Raw genomic sequence first — 14,642 nt, 5'->3', positions numbered from 1 at the left:
AGTTATTGTTATAATTTGATGCCAGAAAATGGCCTCACGAATTGCTATATATCATGTTGTAAAAAAATTTGATAAACATTATTATCAAAAACTTAAAAAAAGGATACCCAAAAAGTTTATATTAAAAATTAATAAACAATAATTACAATGGAGATTTTTGTTTGTTTTGAAAAGTAGGGTTTTTTTTTTTCATGTCAATTTTCATGAAAGAAAGAAAAGGAACATGCCATCTTTTAAAAAAAAATTGTTAAATAACCTCATTTTGGTAAATAAGTTTAAAAATATACTTATTGGATAAATAAAATTTTCAAAAACACCTATTTAATTAAAATCCCACTTTCATAGTTAGTATCGGTGTAATAAAATGTACAAATTAGTGTTTTGTTAAATAGTTCATTTGGCAAAATTGATGTTAATGTGATTTTAATTATATTATTTATATCTCTAAATGCTATTTGATGTTATTTTATAATTATAATATAATTCATGGATTAGATCACTTAATAATTACGAGATGAAGTTGTTTTTTGGCCAAATATTATATGCCTAGCAAAAAGGTAATGAACATGATCCCATCTAGCCCAGGAGTTTTTATTTTGTTGAAATTTAAGATAAAAGCTTTATCATTGTGAATTTTACTTGATAGCTTATCTATAGGGTAATAGGGGTGACAAATCGAACAATCATATAATGTTTTTAACTTACACGACACATCATAACGTTTTTACATAACACAAACACGACACAAAACGATTTTGTGTTTTATTTCACTAACATGATAAAAACGACAAATATGAAAGCGATAAAATAAAATAAAATTTTAGTTTATTAAATTAAAATTGATCTTATAAAACATGACAGACATAATAAACACGAAAAACACGATCGAAAACATGTCAATATCGTATCGAATCTTGAACACAAACAACACGACACAACATCATATTCTTTTCACTTGACAGTTGACACGAACACAAGCTCGAATTGTATTTTCGTCTCAGTTTAGTTTTATGTAATATATTTTTGTTATATTGTCTAATAGATAGTCACCTTTACGCTAAAAATTAAATTTCGACTATAATCTCATCTAACATGCTAAACACGACCAAAGGTAAAGTTCATATTGACATGTGGGTAGAATTCTGCCACAATAGGCAAAAAGAACGAATAATTCTTTGCCAATAACACACGACTGTCTTGTACGCTTCTTTTAGCTTCTCTACTCACCACAGCAGTCGGCCAGTCGGCCCATGCCCAATTGCCCATCACTAAAAAGACAAAAACCAAGATTCTATCTTATTGTATTTATGGTGTTTACACTTTACAGTGAGCACATTCCACGGATAAAAGATTAAAGTTATTTTGTTCTCTCTACACGTCATCTTCTCATTATTAATGGATAGTTTATGTGACTTCCCCAAGCTTTTATCTTACCTGTTTAATAATTAATGATTATTTCTGTAAGTTTATATACTAGTATCTTTGTTCTTGACTTCTTGTTGACTGAAATTAAAGATATTTACTGATTTCCCATGTGGGTACACGTATAATATATCAGTGCAAGTTGCAACAATGTCTCGAAAACATTGAATTCATATGATAATCTTGTAGTTAGCCGTTAGGTTTAGTGTTCTTGAAAATCTTGATTCTTTGCCCAAAGCTAAAGTCTTGTGCTTCAAAACGATGCTCAGGTGCTTTTCTTCTTCATCTTCTTCTTCTTCTTCAATAAGGGCTGATGAAGTTTAATTGATTCGCATTCCAAAAGGGGTTTTCCAAAACTGGAAATTGATGCGTTAATAATGAAACCAATGGTGATTTTCTTGGTTTTTGGCATGTGGGTGATGGTGGTTGTTGTCAAGGGTAAACCTGGAAATACAACATCATCATCTTCAAGAATGCATAGTGTTGTAAATGTTGGAGCTTTGTTCACTGTGAATTCGGTTATTGGGCGTTCTGTGAAGCCAGCTATTGCAGCTGCCATTGATGACGTCAATTCGAATCCAACTATTCTTGTAGGAACTCGGTTGAATCTTATTTTGCATGACACTAATTGCAGTGGATTTCTCGGCACCATTGGAGCTTTACAACTGATGGAAAACGATGTGGTGGCTGCAATCGGACCACAATCCTCCGGCATAGCCCACGTAATTTCCCACGTCGTCAACGAACTTCACGTACCACTTCTCTCATTCGGTGCAACCGACCCGACACTTTCATCTCTCGAATACCCGTATTTCATCCGCACCACACAAAACGACTACCATCAAATGTCCGCCATAACCGATTTCGTTCTACATTTCGACTGGAAAGAAGTGATCGCCATATTTGTCGACGACGATTACGGCAGAAACGGAATTTCTGCCTTGAGCGACGCCCTTTCCAAGAAACATGCCAAGATTTCTTACAAAGCTTCATTTACTTCAGGTGCATCGGAAAGAGAAATAACTGAACTATTGATCGGAGTCAACTTGAGGGAGTCTAGGGTTTATGTCGTTCACGTGAATCCCGACTCCGGTCTAGAGATTTTCGCCGTTGCAAAAAAGCTCGGGATGATGACGAGTGGTTACATTTGGATTACCACCGATTGGCTTCCGGCGGTTTTGGATTTGTCGGAGCTGCCGGATCCTGACACGATGAATCTCATTCAAGGGGTTGTGTCTTTACGCCAACATACGTCTAGTTCTGATATCAAGAAATCTTTTGGAAAGAAATGGAAGAACATCAAAGAGAAAGAGACATCTAGCTTCAATTCATACGCTCTCTACGCTTACGATTCCGTCTGGCTACTCGCACATGCTCTTGATAAATTCTTGAAATCTGGTAACAGTATCACATTTTCATACGATCCTAAGCTTCGAAACACCAACGGAAGTGAGCTCCGGTTATCTGAACTTCGGATCTTCAACGAAGGAGAGAAGCTTCTCGAAACGATTCTGACCACAACCTTCGTGGGTTTGACCGGCGAGGTGAAGTTTAACGAGGACAAGAACTTGATTCATCCGGCGTATGACATCGTGAACACCGTCGGGACCGGTGTACGGATCATCGGATATTGGTCGAACCATTCGGGTCTCTCGGTTGCCGTTCCTGAATCGCTGTATGCGAAGCCTTCAAATCATTCTCCGGCCGATGAACGTCTTTACAGCGTGATTTGGCCCGGAGAGACGACCAAACCGCCGCGGGGGTGGGTTTTTCCGAACAACGGGACGCCGTTGAGAGTTGCAGTGCCGTATAGGTATAGTTATAAAGAAGTTGTGACGAAAGATAAGTCTCCAGAAGGTGTAAGAGGGTATTGTATTGATGTCTTTGAAGCTGCTGTGAATTTACTTCCTTACCCTGTCCCTCGGAAATACTTTTTATATGGAGATGGTCGAAGAAACCCTAGCTACACCAATCTTGTGAACTCTGTTGCTCAAAACGTAAGTACTTTATTAAATTTTAAAGTGTTAAATCTAATAAATAACAAGTACTTTCATTTATATTATATCGTCTTACTTTCATATCTTACATTGTACTTTCAAATTTTCTTATTATTAAAAAAATTGTGTTTGGAAAATCTATTCAGTTAAAACAGTGAAAATTGTTTTTTTATGAGGATGATGTTGCTATAATTCGGTAGACTTTTAAGAAAAATAAAAGTAGGATGGTATAATAAAGAAATAGATGGAAGTATGTTGTAATATTTTGCATTTAATCCAATTTTAAAAGCGGGTGTTCATTGTTATTTCTGTTTTTCTGTGGGATGTCATACAGTTTGACTTTTTTGAGGTCAAACAATCAAAAATAAAGATTAAAACTTGATTCAAAATCTTTGATATTTCCGAACAGTTTTTTATATCTTGTAACAAGAATTGCGATTCTGGAAAATATTGGTTTTAAATTTATGATAATGACATCTTAAATTTTTGGTTTTGGAAAACATAATTTTGACTTTAAAAGTCAAAAGTGTAAAAGTATAATAACATTATCTTGATTCTCAGACATACGATGCAGCAGTTGGAGATGTTACTATTACTACAAACCGAACAAGGATAGTTGACTTTACACAGCCGTACATGGAATCGGGGCTTGTGATAGTTGTTGCAGTCAAAGAAGCAAAACCACAACCATGGGCATTTCTCAAGCCATTCACAATTGAAATGTGGCTTGTCACCGGTGGATTCTTTCTTTTTGTTGGATGTGTTGTTTGGACTCTTGAGCATCGGTTAAACCATGAATTTCGTGGACCTCCAAGGCAACAAATCATCACAATCTTTTGGTTAGTATCTCATCCAGATATACATGACATGACATGACAAGTTGATATCACAATCTTCTGGTTAGTATCCATTCAAATATGCAAATTGATATCACAATCTTCTGGTTAGTATCCCATTCAGATATGTATGACATGACATGACAAGTTGATATCATAATCTTCTAGTTAGTATCCCATCCAGATATGCATGACATGACATGATATAATAAACTTATATAATTGATTTGTTCTACTATAAAGGTGAAACAATGTAGGACACTTCGTCTTTGCAAAAAGACATGATTGTCCTCATCCCATCATGGGAAATACTATTAAAAAGATCAATGCAACGTCAACTTATCTCTCGTCTTACAAATCTTAAAAGATCATTGCAATGCCATGTCATGTTTTTGGCCCTATATAACAATTAAAAAAAATCATTTTTTGTTGTTTTATGAATCTATTTAATTATTAGTTTATTTATTATATTGGTTCGTTGTTATAGTATATAATAAAAATATTTTATTTATTTTCTATCAATACTATTTAACTAACTTGTACATTAGAAAAGAAATGAATAGAAACACAATAATATTTGTTTTTGTTTAATTATATATATTTTAATAAATAATTACATTCGTATTAATATTATTGATTATAAATAATTAAGATAAAAAAAATAAAGGAGTTGTCATATGTTAAAGTGTCACCGAATGAGGACCACTTTAATTTGAAAGAATGTTGACACTACTACATTCGTGTGGGGGAGTAATAACTAATTGCAAAAGCTGATTACTCTTGTGGTGGTCTAAGAATATGACAAACACCGTTTTTTCTTGAAAATTTTCAGGTTTAGCTTCTCAACGATGTTTTTTTCACACAGTAAGTATAAATGATAAATCTTGATTCTTTGCGTGAAGCATGAAAATTATAGAAAACTAAATTTTTTCACATGCGTATGAAGGAGAGAACACTGTGAGCACAATGGGACGATTCGTACTAATCTTGTGGCTATTTGTGGTGTTGATTATAAATTCAAGTTACACCGCGAGCTTGACATCAATCCTCACAGTACAACAATTGACTTCACGGATTGAAGGGATTGATAGTTTGATCTCAAGCAATGATCCGATTGGAGTTCAAGATGGAACTTTTGCCTATAATTATTTGGTTCGGGATCTTAACATTTTGGAGTCTAGGATCAAACCATTGAGAGATGAGGTCGAATATGTAAATGCACTTCGTTTAGGTCCAAAAGCTGGTGGTGTGGCTGCCATTGTTGATGAGCTTCCTTATATTGAGCTCTTCATGAGGTATACTAAGTGTGAGTTCAGGATCGTTGGTGAAGAGTTTACTAAAAGTGGTTGGGGTTTTGTAAGTTACTTTTTTTAATATGCTTTAATATTTCATATCAATTTCAAAGATGAAAATTTAGTTGGATTGACTTGAAGAAATTCAAATTGCATGCACCACAGGCATTCCAGAGAGACTCTCCTCTAGCAGTGGATTTATCAACAGCTATCCTCCAACTTTCAGAAAATGGAGACTTACAAAGAATTCATGACAAATGGCTATCTTTAGCTTCATGTTCATCTCAAACTACCCAAGTGGAAGAGACTAGTAGCCTCTCTCTTAAAAACTTCTGGGGCCTGTTTTTGATCTGTGGTGTTGCATGCTTCATTTCTCTCAGCATCTTCTTCTGCAGTATATTGTGTCAATACCTTCGGTTTATTCCTCATGATGAAGAAGCTCATGATCATGAGACTGTGGAGCCACCCTCACAAACACCACGCACTGGCAGACGATCTCTTCGTGGCATCAGCTTTAAGGATTTGGTTGATTTTTATGATAGAAAAGAGGCGGAGATTAAGGAAATGGTTAGGAGAAACAGGAGGCATGCTAGTAGGGACTCGGATGAGCATAATAGTTCATCTTCCTAATTAAAGTGGTGTTCCTTTGGTTTTGTTTTTGTTTTTGATTTATATGAATCTGCTGCGTGCCCTTATCATGTACATATATGGCTGAAAGTTAAACTACGAGAGAATTAATTGCAGGTATATGGAATGTATTTCGGTTAGTTTTTCTTTTAGGAAATTATATTTGAGACTAATGTTTAAAGGCTTGTATTATAAGCAGACTAAATTACAAGTTTGCTGTGTTGTGAGCTTATAACCTTTGTTTTCGATATGGTCTTCAAACGGATTTTGTTGCTGTTTTTGATCCATGTGGTTCGATTTCGTTTTAGCTTTGGTTATTATCATATAATGCCACGAAAATACAACATACAACTAATGTCTCATGAGAGCATAGAGGTAATATTTAATAACTAGTTCCCATCGTCATAAGGTTTCCTAAGCGCATTTATATTATACTAACTTTATGTGGATTTGACCCATATACAACAGATGAATATACGAATTGTCAAGTCTAATGCAAGATCTTTGCTCATGTGGATACCAATATAGGTAATCAACATATTTGATCATAAATTTCCACATCAAACGCTTCGTTGTTAACTAGAATGTATTTTTTTTAACATGTTAAAGTTAAATGTGTACCTTAATTTAGTTTTGAAATGACTTAATTTTTGGAATTATTTGTCATAAATTGTTTCAATCTTCATCTCAGTTTTAGGTTGTTTGCTAGCAACCCTAAAATTAGGGGTGTCAAATCAGACAGTCGTGTTGTGTTTTTGTTGGACACGACAAAATTTTATGTAACACGACAAGATATGATGTTGTATTTATTTTCATTAACACAAAAATGAATCAATTAAAACATAACACGCCACACGATAAAGATAACATAATACAATTATTAGTTTATTTAATAATTGGCAAGTAAGAGCTAGCCTTGGAAGCAACAACTAACTTCAGTTCAACAACTTTGGTGGCCCATGGCTCTATAAGCGCAACTACCACGACGATCCATCATCCCTTTAAGACTTGTGGGAGTGGTGATGTGACATCCCCAATTTTTCCTGCTAATTAATTTTTTTCTTTATGCTTACTTAAAACATAGTATTTTTTTATTAATGTGGAGATTGTCCCAAAATGTTATTAATGTGAAATGATATAGATATCAAAAACATTTCTGAAGAAACGATTATCATTGATATTCGAAAGCTTGACATGTCGTAATTGATACAAAAACATAATCATAAACTAGTATTTACAGGTCTTACATTGATTTATTTCATGGCCTAAAACTCCTTAAATCTCTCAACAGATTTAAACATCCATATTCTTGAACCTTCGTACCATTACTTGTGATATAAAGAAACTAAGTGGGCCAGGTTTGGGAGCTTGATGAGCATATAAGATTTTCAACTCACAATATTATAATCTTTTAAATATATATTTCACAGAAATCAAATATCTCAATTACTCATTCCCGTTATCCTCACTTCCTGATCCTAAAATAAGGATTTCAAGGGACCTATCGTAAGGATCTTTATAAACAGCGAGTAAGCAATACTACTTCAGGGATTCCGTTAGCAATAAGTGTCAATGAGGCAACCATATGGGGGATGGAGGACAAAAAATGAACGCATAGTTAATTAACACGTACAGGTGATGAGTCTGCCAATGTTCCACTTGACTACCTAGAATAGCCAGTGGTGGTAATCTATACTCCTTTAGATGATTGTGCACAACAATATGCTATTACTATGATCACATCTTATTATCTCGCACATCCCTTCACTAACTAATACTTCCCTAGATGACTATGCACAACGGTATGACAATACTATGGTCACAACATTTTATTATTGTTTCACACATCCTTTCACTGACTAATACCTTCCTATCAAACCTCTCATTTATTATTTCACATAACCCTTCACTACCAAATCACATTTTAAGTATGATAAATAATTAAATATACAGTTTAATCAAGTAATAACCATATCATGTTGCACAAATATATTAAACACAACTAAATAACACACATACCATTTAAGCATTTAGAATACTTGTATCTATGTGTAAGTTGAACGTAACTATGCACTCACTTGATAAAAGTGGGTGGCAGGTGATTCCGACAACACTTCACCTACCACCCTAGCTTTTCCTTTTGAAAATCCTAGGTAAAAATATCACTAAGTCTTAGTCTTACATTCCTTATGACTAATGATAGTCTAGATTCCTCAGCAATCCTGTTGTCTACAACAAGATCTATCAAGTAAGCAACAACAAGGTACGATTATATCGTAGGCAGGGTCCGTTTGGTATATAGAGTATACAGTTTGGAAATCCTACTTTAAACACTTCACTAGATCTAACATAAACATCACTCGAGTAAAAGATCAAACAACAACGGACTAAGTATAATCTCGTATATGACGACTAAACTCATTCTGGGGCAATGTCGTATGTGACGATCAATCTCTTTCTCAACCTGTTGACTTAACGGTTTGACCGTTCCACTCGTGCTTCTTGAAAGGAAAGAAAGAGCTCAACTGTTAAGGAGAGGGAGTACTGAGCTACACTCATTATGCCAGACCATTCTGACTCATAAGTCGCTTTTATTCATATTCAATTCATTAGGCGAGTGTGAAACTAAGAAAGATAGATGTGCTTAAGGCGCAAGCAAACTGTGCACACTAAGAGAAGAGGAGAGATTTTCACAATGACTACCACAAGAAAGCTGCCCCCTCTCTCTAAAAGGGCCCGTCACTTCGTTTGTACCTTCTTGTCTTAGGCTTGCAACTTCACTTACTTTATGGCCTTGCTGCCTTTTTATAGCAGAAGCTATATCTGGTCTAATACGGTATAGTACAATACGAGACAATGGAATGCAATGGAATAGATGGTAGAGGGTTGCCTGCGCCCAAAAGCGATGATTCACTTGTCCCCTTGTCCATAGGGACCTCGTGGCATACAACCGAAACGACTCCCGCTAGATAGCCGCCCCTTTCTCTCTTTTTACAGCCTTGTAAGGCCGACTTTCTTCGAATGCTTAAGCACTTCTTTCTCATATCGATCATTCAATATCCTTGACTTTTCAATAAGGGGCGCGTTAGCTAGGCCGTTTTCTTGCATGAGTGCTAGCGCGCGCCTGTAAGTAGATCAATCATTATTTTGACATGGAATAACTGATTAATCTTATTTATAGATTCATAATAATGACTATGAATATCAATATAAGTTACACTTGAAGTAAAACAAATGCACCTTAACTTATAGAGTTTCTTTACAAAATTCTGAAAAGTCGCAGGCAGAACTCCGACCCAAAAGCTTCTTTTCGTCGGGCTCCTAGATACTTCAGGGCCTCACTAAAATACTCAGAAGTCCGGAAAAGTTGGACTCCAAAGATTAGACAGATTTCAGAGAGAATATGAAAAATGTGTGAGGAATGAGTGAGCAATTTGCAACATATTTATAGCAAATACAGGGGGAGTCACACACTCGAATGGGCGCGTCGCGCCTATTGATGACATTGATCCTCCCTTTGGCTGCCATGTGTCATTGCCTCAGTGGTCCACCACGCCCTTTTCTAAAAGATGCCATGTGTCACCAATCTATGGTGCAACGTATCCCAATCTCATGGTGCCACATCAACTTGTCTCACTAAGGAGTCGGTTATCCTACACAGCCAAGTGGCGCCTCCTGGTGGTGCCACATCATCACAGCAGACATTTTCTCGAAATCTTCAAACGACAATATGTTTCGCATACGAGCTATGTTTTCGACGTTCCTTATATCCCCAGAATCCTCTTGACGATCTATACAACTTTCCTTAATGTTTCAACAACTAATTAACACTCTATTTTGAATTCTTATTTTAATAGAGATTAGACTGTTAACGTCTGTGCGAAAATCATAACTCCTTATGAACTTTGTTCTCGACTGTCTTTATATCGGCGGGTTCATATTTACGAGATATTCAACTCTCGTTTAGATTGTTTTGGGCTTTGGCTAACACTCAACCCGTCTAAATTTTGATTTTTGTGTCGCACACTGCTATACCGAAACTTCGAAAATCATAACTTCCACATACGAAATCAGATTTAGGCATTGTTTATATGTATGCTCTAGCTTTTACGACTACTACGACTTTCATTTAGATTACTTAGGATAATAAGCAACCTATCTTCGATTCGTATTTTGCGACATACTTTGTCGTATAGGGATGAACGCAAAACTTCGAACAATCATAACTTCGTCATCACGAATACTACAACCCTCATCAAGATTATTTATATAAAATAATCTTTTGTTTAAAACATTTATTTATCGCTTGTACAACGTATGAAGAATAATTATTACTTATTATATCTTAAATATCTAGCCCGAATTTGTAGGAATTACAATTATCTCCCCTTAGGATGATTACGTCCCGTAATCATCAGAAAAACAAGGTTGGATCCTGCAAGTAAGGATTGTTTCTTTATGGCTAAATCATCTTTCTATCACTAAGTGTTTAAAGGTCACAATTTACGAACTTACCTGTTTCATATTCCCTTTTACAATGATCGTAACTCTTATGCCTTTCTTAATGGGTATCAAGCTCTTGTACATCTTAGCTGTTGGCGGTGCTCAAACTTGCACCCACTCTTCATCCTCTGTTGGAACTTTAGTCCTAACTTTTGAGTTACAAACTCGACCTTCATCATAGATTCTTGCTCCTTCTCAAACAGACTCAACCTATGATAAGGTCTTTGCATTGGATACCATAACAGATAGAATGATCACACTCTATTGATCTTCCATCACATGATACAATGGTTAGAATCAGGTCTCTATGAGTTAAACTCTAGCACAGAAGACACCTTCCTTCATGTTCTAATGCAGTACAACCACATCATAGCAAGTAGCATTTCTAGTTGCTGGTTTCTCAGCCTTAACGACGGATGTAATAATTCTATCACTTTGACTATCTTTTCCTTCAATCTTTTGACTAAATTTAGATACTACATCGAACATGGTTCTCTGAACCGAGTAACTTACTTCGCATATTTATCTTAATTGACTCGATTCGATATGACCACTAGGGTCAGAATAACATTCATTTTTTTAGTCATTACCCAAACAATGGTAATGGTAGATACAAACGAAACAAACTCTACTACTAGTTCCTTAGTAAATTTATGGCTTGTAACACTTGATAATTTGGTATGTTTCCTTTAGCCCTCTTGATATAAAAATCATCTCATTATAGTCCCTAGCTAGTACGCGGGGCGTACTCTATGAGTACGCTTAGCATACTAGCCCGCTTTTGGATCGCGCATGCACTCATGTACGTTGGGCGCACATGGGAGTATGCACGGCGTACACAAGGCAGGGGCAAACCCTAAATTTTAGGGTTTGTACCCTATTTGAACAACTTATAACACCTTTGGACATTTTATTGATCAACCTCCATCACCCTATACCCTAAGAACGAAATCATAAGTGCCTTTTGTGAGTTTTGAGCTTGAATGTGAGATTTTGTGGTGTCTTAGTGAAAGTAGAAGAAAATGAACACTTGGAGGTTGCTTGGGAGTAGCTTGAGCTTGTAGATCCAAAGTCATCTTCATCTTAGCAAGTCATTTGAGGTAAAAATCTCCCATCTTGATGATTATATGTGCTAGATCCAACTTAGGGTGTTATTTATGCATTTGTGAGTCTTTTGAGCTAAAGTTGAGTTTATGATCTACTCTAGATGCTGTGGATGTTAGATATTAGATCCATTGAGGTCCCTTGTCCATAAAAATGTAATCTTTATAGGAGATATGGGTCTATGAAAGTGTTCAATATTCTTATTAAGATTCTTTTTGAGTTTTGGGCCTTATTAAGTCATGTATGGGTGTAAAGTTGTCAACTTTACGCGTTAAGTAACCTTCTACAATTAGATCTTCAAGCTTGGCATGTTAGCTTAACCGAATAAGTGCTTAATGAGTTAGGTTGGTTGCCTGCCAAGTAAGCGGGGCATACTCAGCTCGTACGCTGAGCATATTGGCCTCGGATAGAGTATGCCAAGAATAACTCTAAGTAGGCCCAGCATACTTAAATGTTTGATTTTTGGGTTGACTTCCTCAGGTTTGGGCTTCTAGGGTTTAGGCCTTGTTGGGCCATTGAGCTTCTGACTTTGTGCCATGGATAGACTATGGACTTTCTTGGGTTTACGTCCATGATAATATTTGGGCCCAATTTAGAAGTTGGGCCTTATTGGGCCTTGGGATGCCATTTAGGAAATTAGGCCTTTTGAGCAAACAGGTTGGGTCTTGGTTATGAGCCAAGTAAGAAAAAGGGTAAAATGGTCTTTTACCCTAGATATTGGACAAGTAACTTAGATACTTGATTATGGGCCGAGATCCAATTATTAATTGGATATTTATTTGATGACGTTAGCGCGGGGATTTCCCGGACCAATAAATTGAGATTTTTTCTAGGAGATTGTGCAGCTTGAGGTGAGTTTCCTCACTGTGTTTAGCGGGTCGAAGGTACCAATTCCGACGCACAGTTTATTATGTTTAGGATGCTAGTTATCTGCATGAGTCTTGCATGTATTTATATGTTATATGTATACCGAGCGGGTCCCGATGTCAGGCGGGGCCTGATGACTAACAGATTTGTTCCGAGCGGGGCCCGATGACGGGCGGGGCCCATTATATGTTTGATATGTGGATTCAAACATACCCTCAGGTGTGTCTAAACTCAAACGGAGGGTTTGGTAGAAATTCTTCAAAAAGAAATGTTTTATAAAAAGGGTTTCTAATAAAAGAAAAGGGTGTGGTGTATGCAATCGACCAAGCTCAAGTAAGTTTTCCCAAAATACCCATACATGTTTTATGATATGCTTTGATTTATGAATATGTGAATCGCATGCTAGTTAGGGCTAAGGATCTGCTTAGGATTTTCCTGATAGAATGCTAGGATAGATGCCTTTATATGCCTACTGTATGAGCGTGTAGACTTGCATGCTAATACTGATTAATCAGTGATAGGATGGCCTGATTAGGGTTATGCTTGTTCCGATTATTCAATCCTCGAATGCTGCTTACTTTGTGCTTTTAGGAGTTCTCATTAACTTCAACTAACTAAGAAGTGACTACACAAATCTTGTCTGAGTCCAATTGTTGTAGTGTGAGACCTTTCATACGAAGAATTATTTGGTATTGGTGATATGTAATTGTATTCGTGAGCTAGTTAAAGGGTGTTAGTGAAAGTTCCTTCTATAGGTGATGGTGTAAAGTGGTGTGGTGGTTGCCCTAGGAAAACTTAGGAAGAGATTTAATGTTGGGAGCTTTGTCTTATGGAGGATTGTATGTATAGATAAGGAGTGACTTGGAGGATTCAAAGCAATCCTTGATGAAAGTACGGATAGATGCGGAAGGTAGTATGGGCCCGTACTATTGGAAGTAGAGGATCCGTACTCGAGTAAAGGAGATATACGATGATACCAGGAAGCCTTTAGAGTATGAGACTCCTCAATGTTATTTATGCGTGTTCTGATAGTTTGAAGGGTCTATTTTTAGTGTGGTGACTCTTCGAAGCAGACCAGTTAGTGGTTCTGGTACTGGTGAGGTTTCGGGCTCGACTTCTAGAGTTGGGTAGTTGGACGATTAGATGCAGGAGTTCATTTCGTCTGAGATTACCTATAACATACTTGAGCAGACTCCTGTGATCTTTAGTGCGGTCAAGGAGGGCATTTGGGAGATTCTTTTTGAGCGTTTGAGCACTTTTCGGATTGAGGTGGTGGCATTGATGGGGGCTCGCATGTTGACCTTCCGTGAGTTCCAAGCATGTAGGGCTCCGGAGTACTTCGGGGAGAAGGATCTGATCGCGAGTAGACGATGGTCAGCAGATGTCGCTAACGCCTTCTACACTAGCAGTTTTCCCGATGGGGAAAAGGCCAGACTTGTTTTTTCTCTTGTAAAAGACAGAGCTCGATATTGTTGGGAGAAAGTTGGGCGCTCTATGGGTGATGAGGCGGTTGATTCGATGACATGGGATAACTTTGTGACTAGATTTCGAGCTTAGTTTGCACCGATGATTGAGGTGCAGTAGTTGGCATGGGAGTTCTAGGACCTTCGCCATACTAATGAGAGAGTGGTTGAGATCACTAATATGTCCGCGAGAGAACGTTGTTGGTCCTGCAATATGTCACACCCCGAACCGAGTAAACGGCGAAAACTTCCGGAGGCGGATGACATCATGTACAATATCATAACAACTGCATAATAGAGATCAAACCTTTACGAACATTGTATTGATATTTTAGTATTTACATTGTATTTGAATCATTGTTTGACTCCAAAAGCATACAACAAAATATAAGACGTAACATTTCTAAGCTCCGTCTTCACCAAAACCTGTGTGGGTACTTGTCTACTGATTTATGAGAATACAAGTGATTTTGAAAATAGTGTCAACACCTAAGTTGGTGAGTTCATAAGCGTTTGTATAAGAAATTTGTT

The 14,642-nt window shown here is 36.7% G+C and overlaps 1 protein-coding gene across 1 annotated transcript; it reads left to right on the top strand.

The window, feature by feature from the left end:
* Nucleotides 1–1,438: 1,438 nt before the first annotated feature.
* Nucleotides 1,439–6,420, top strand: LOC111893383 (glutamate receptor 3.4). The gene is made up of 5 exons (XM_023889449.3): nucleotides 1,439–3,419; nucleotides 3,981–4,258; nucleotides 5,088–5,119; nucleotides 5,202–5,611; nucleotides 5,713–6,420. Exons 1-5 carry the CDS (start codon nucleotides 1,800–1,802, stop codon nucleotides 6,175–6,177), a joined length of 2,805 nt encoding a protein of 934 aa, XP_023745217.1. The 5' UTR covers nucleotides 1,439–1,799; the 3' UTR covers nucleotides 6,178–6,420.
* Nucleotides 6,421–14,642: the final 8,222 nt, after the last annotated feature.

Source organism: Lactuca sativa, chromosome 5 (genome assembly GCF_002870075.4).
Source record: "Lactuca sativa cultivar Salinas chromosome 5, Lsat_Salinas_v11, whole genome shotgun sequence".
NCBI lineage: Eukaryota > Viridiplantae > Streptophyta > Magnoliopsida > Asterales > Asteraceae > Lactuca > Lactuca sativa.
The sequence above is the reverse complement of the archived record's forward strand: the minus strand, read 5'-3'. Positions and strand labels throughout refer to the sequence as shown.

Coding starts and splice junctions, on each gene's coding strand:
- LOC111893383 (XM_023889449.3), top strand. CDS start 1,800: ATGAAACCAATGGTGATTTTCTTGGTTTTTGGCATGTGGGTGATGGTG. Junction 3,420..3,980: donor TGAACTCTGTTGCTCAAAAC/GTAAGTACTTTA, acceptor CTTGATTCTCAG/ACATACGATGCAGCAGTTGG. Junction 4,259..5,087: donor CAAATCATCACAATCTTTTG/GTTAGTATCTCA, acceptor GAAAATTTTCAG/GTTTAGCTTCTCAACGATGT.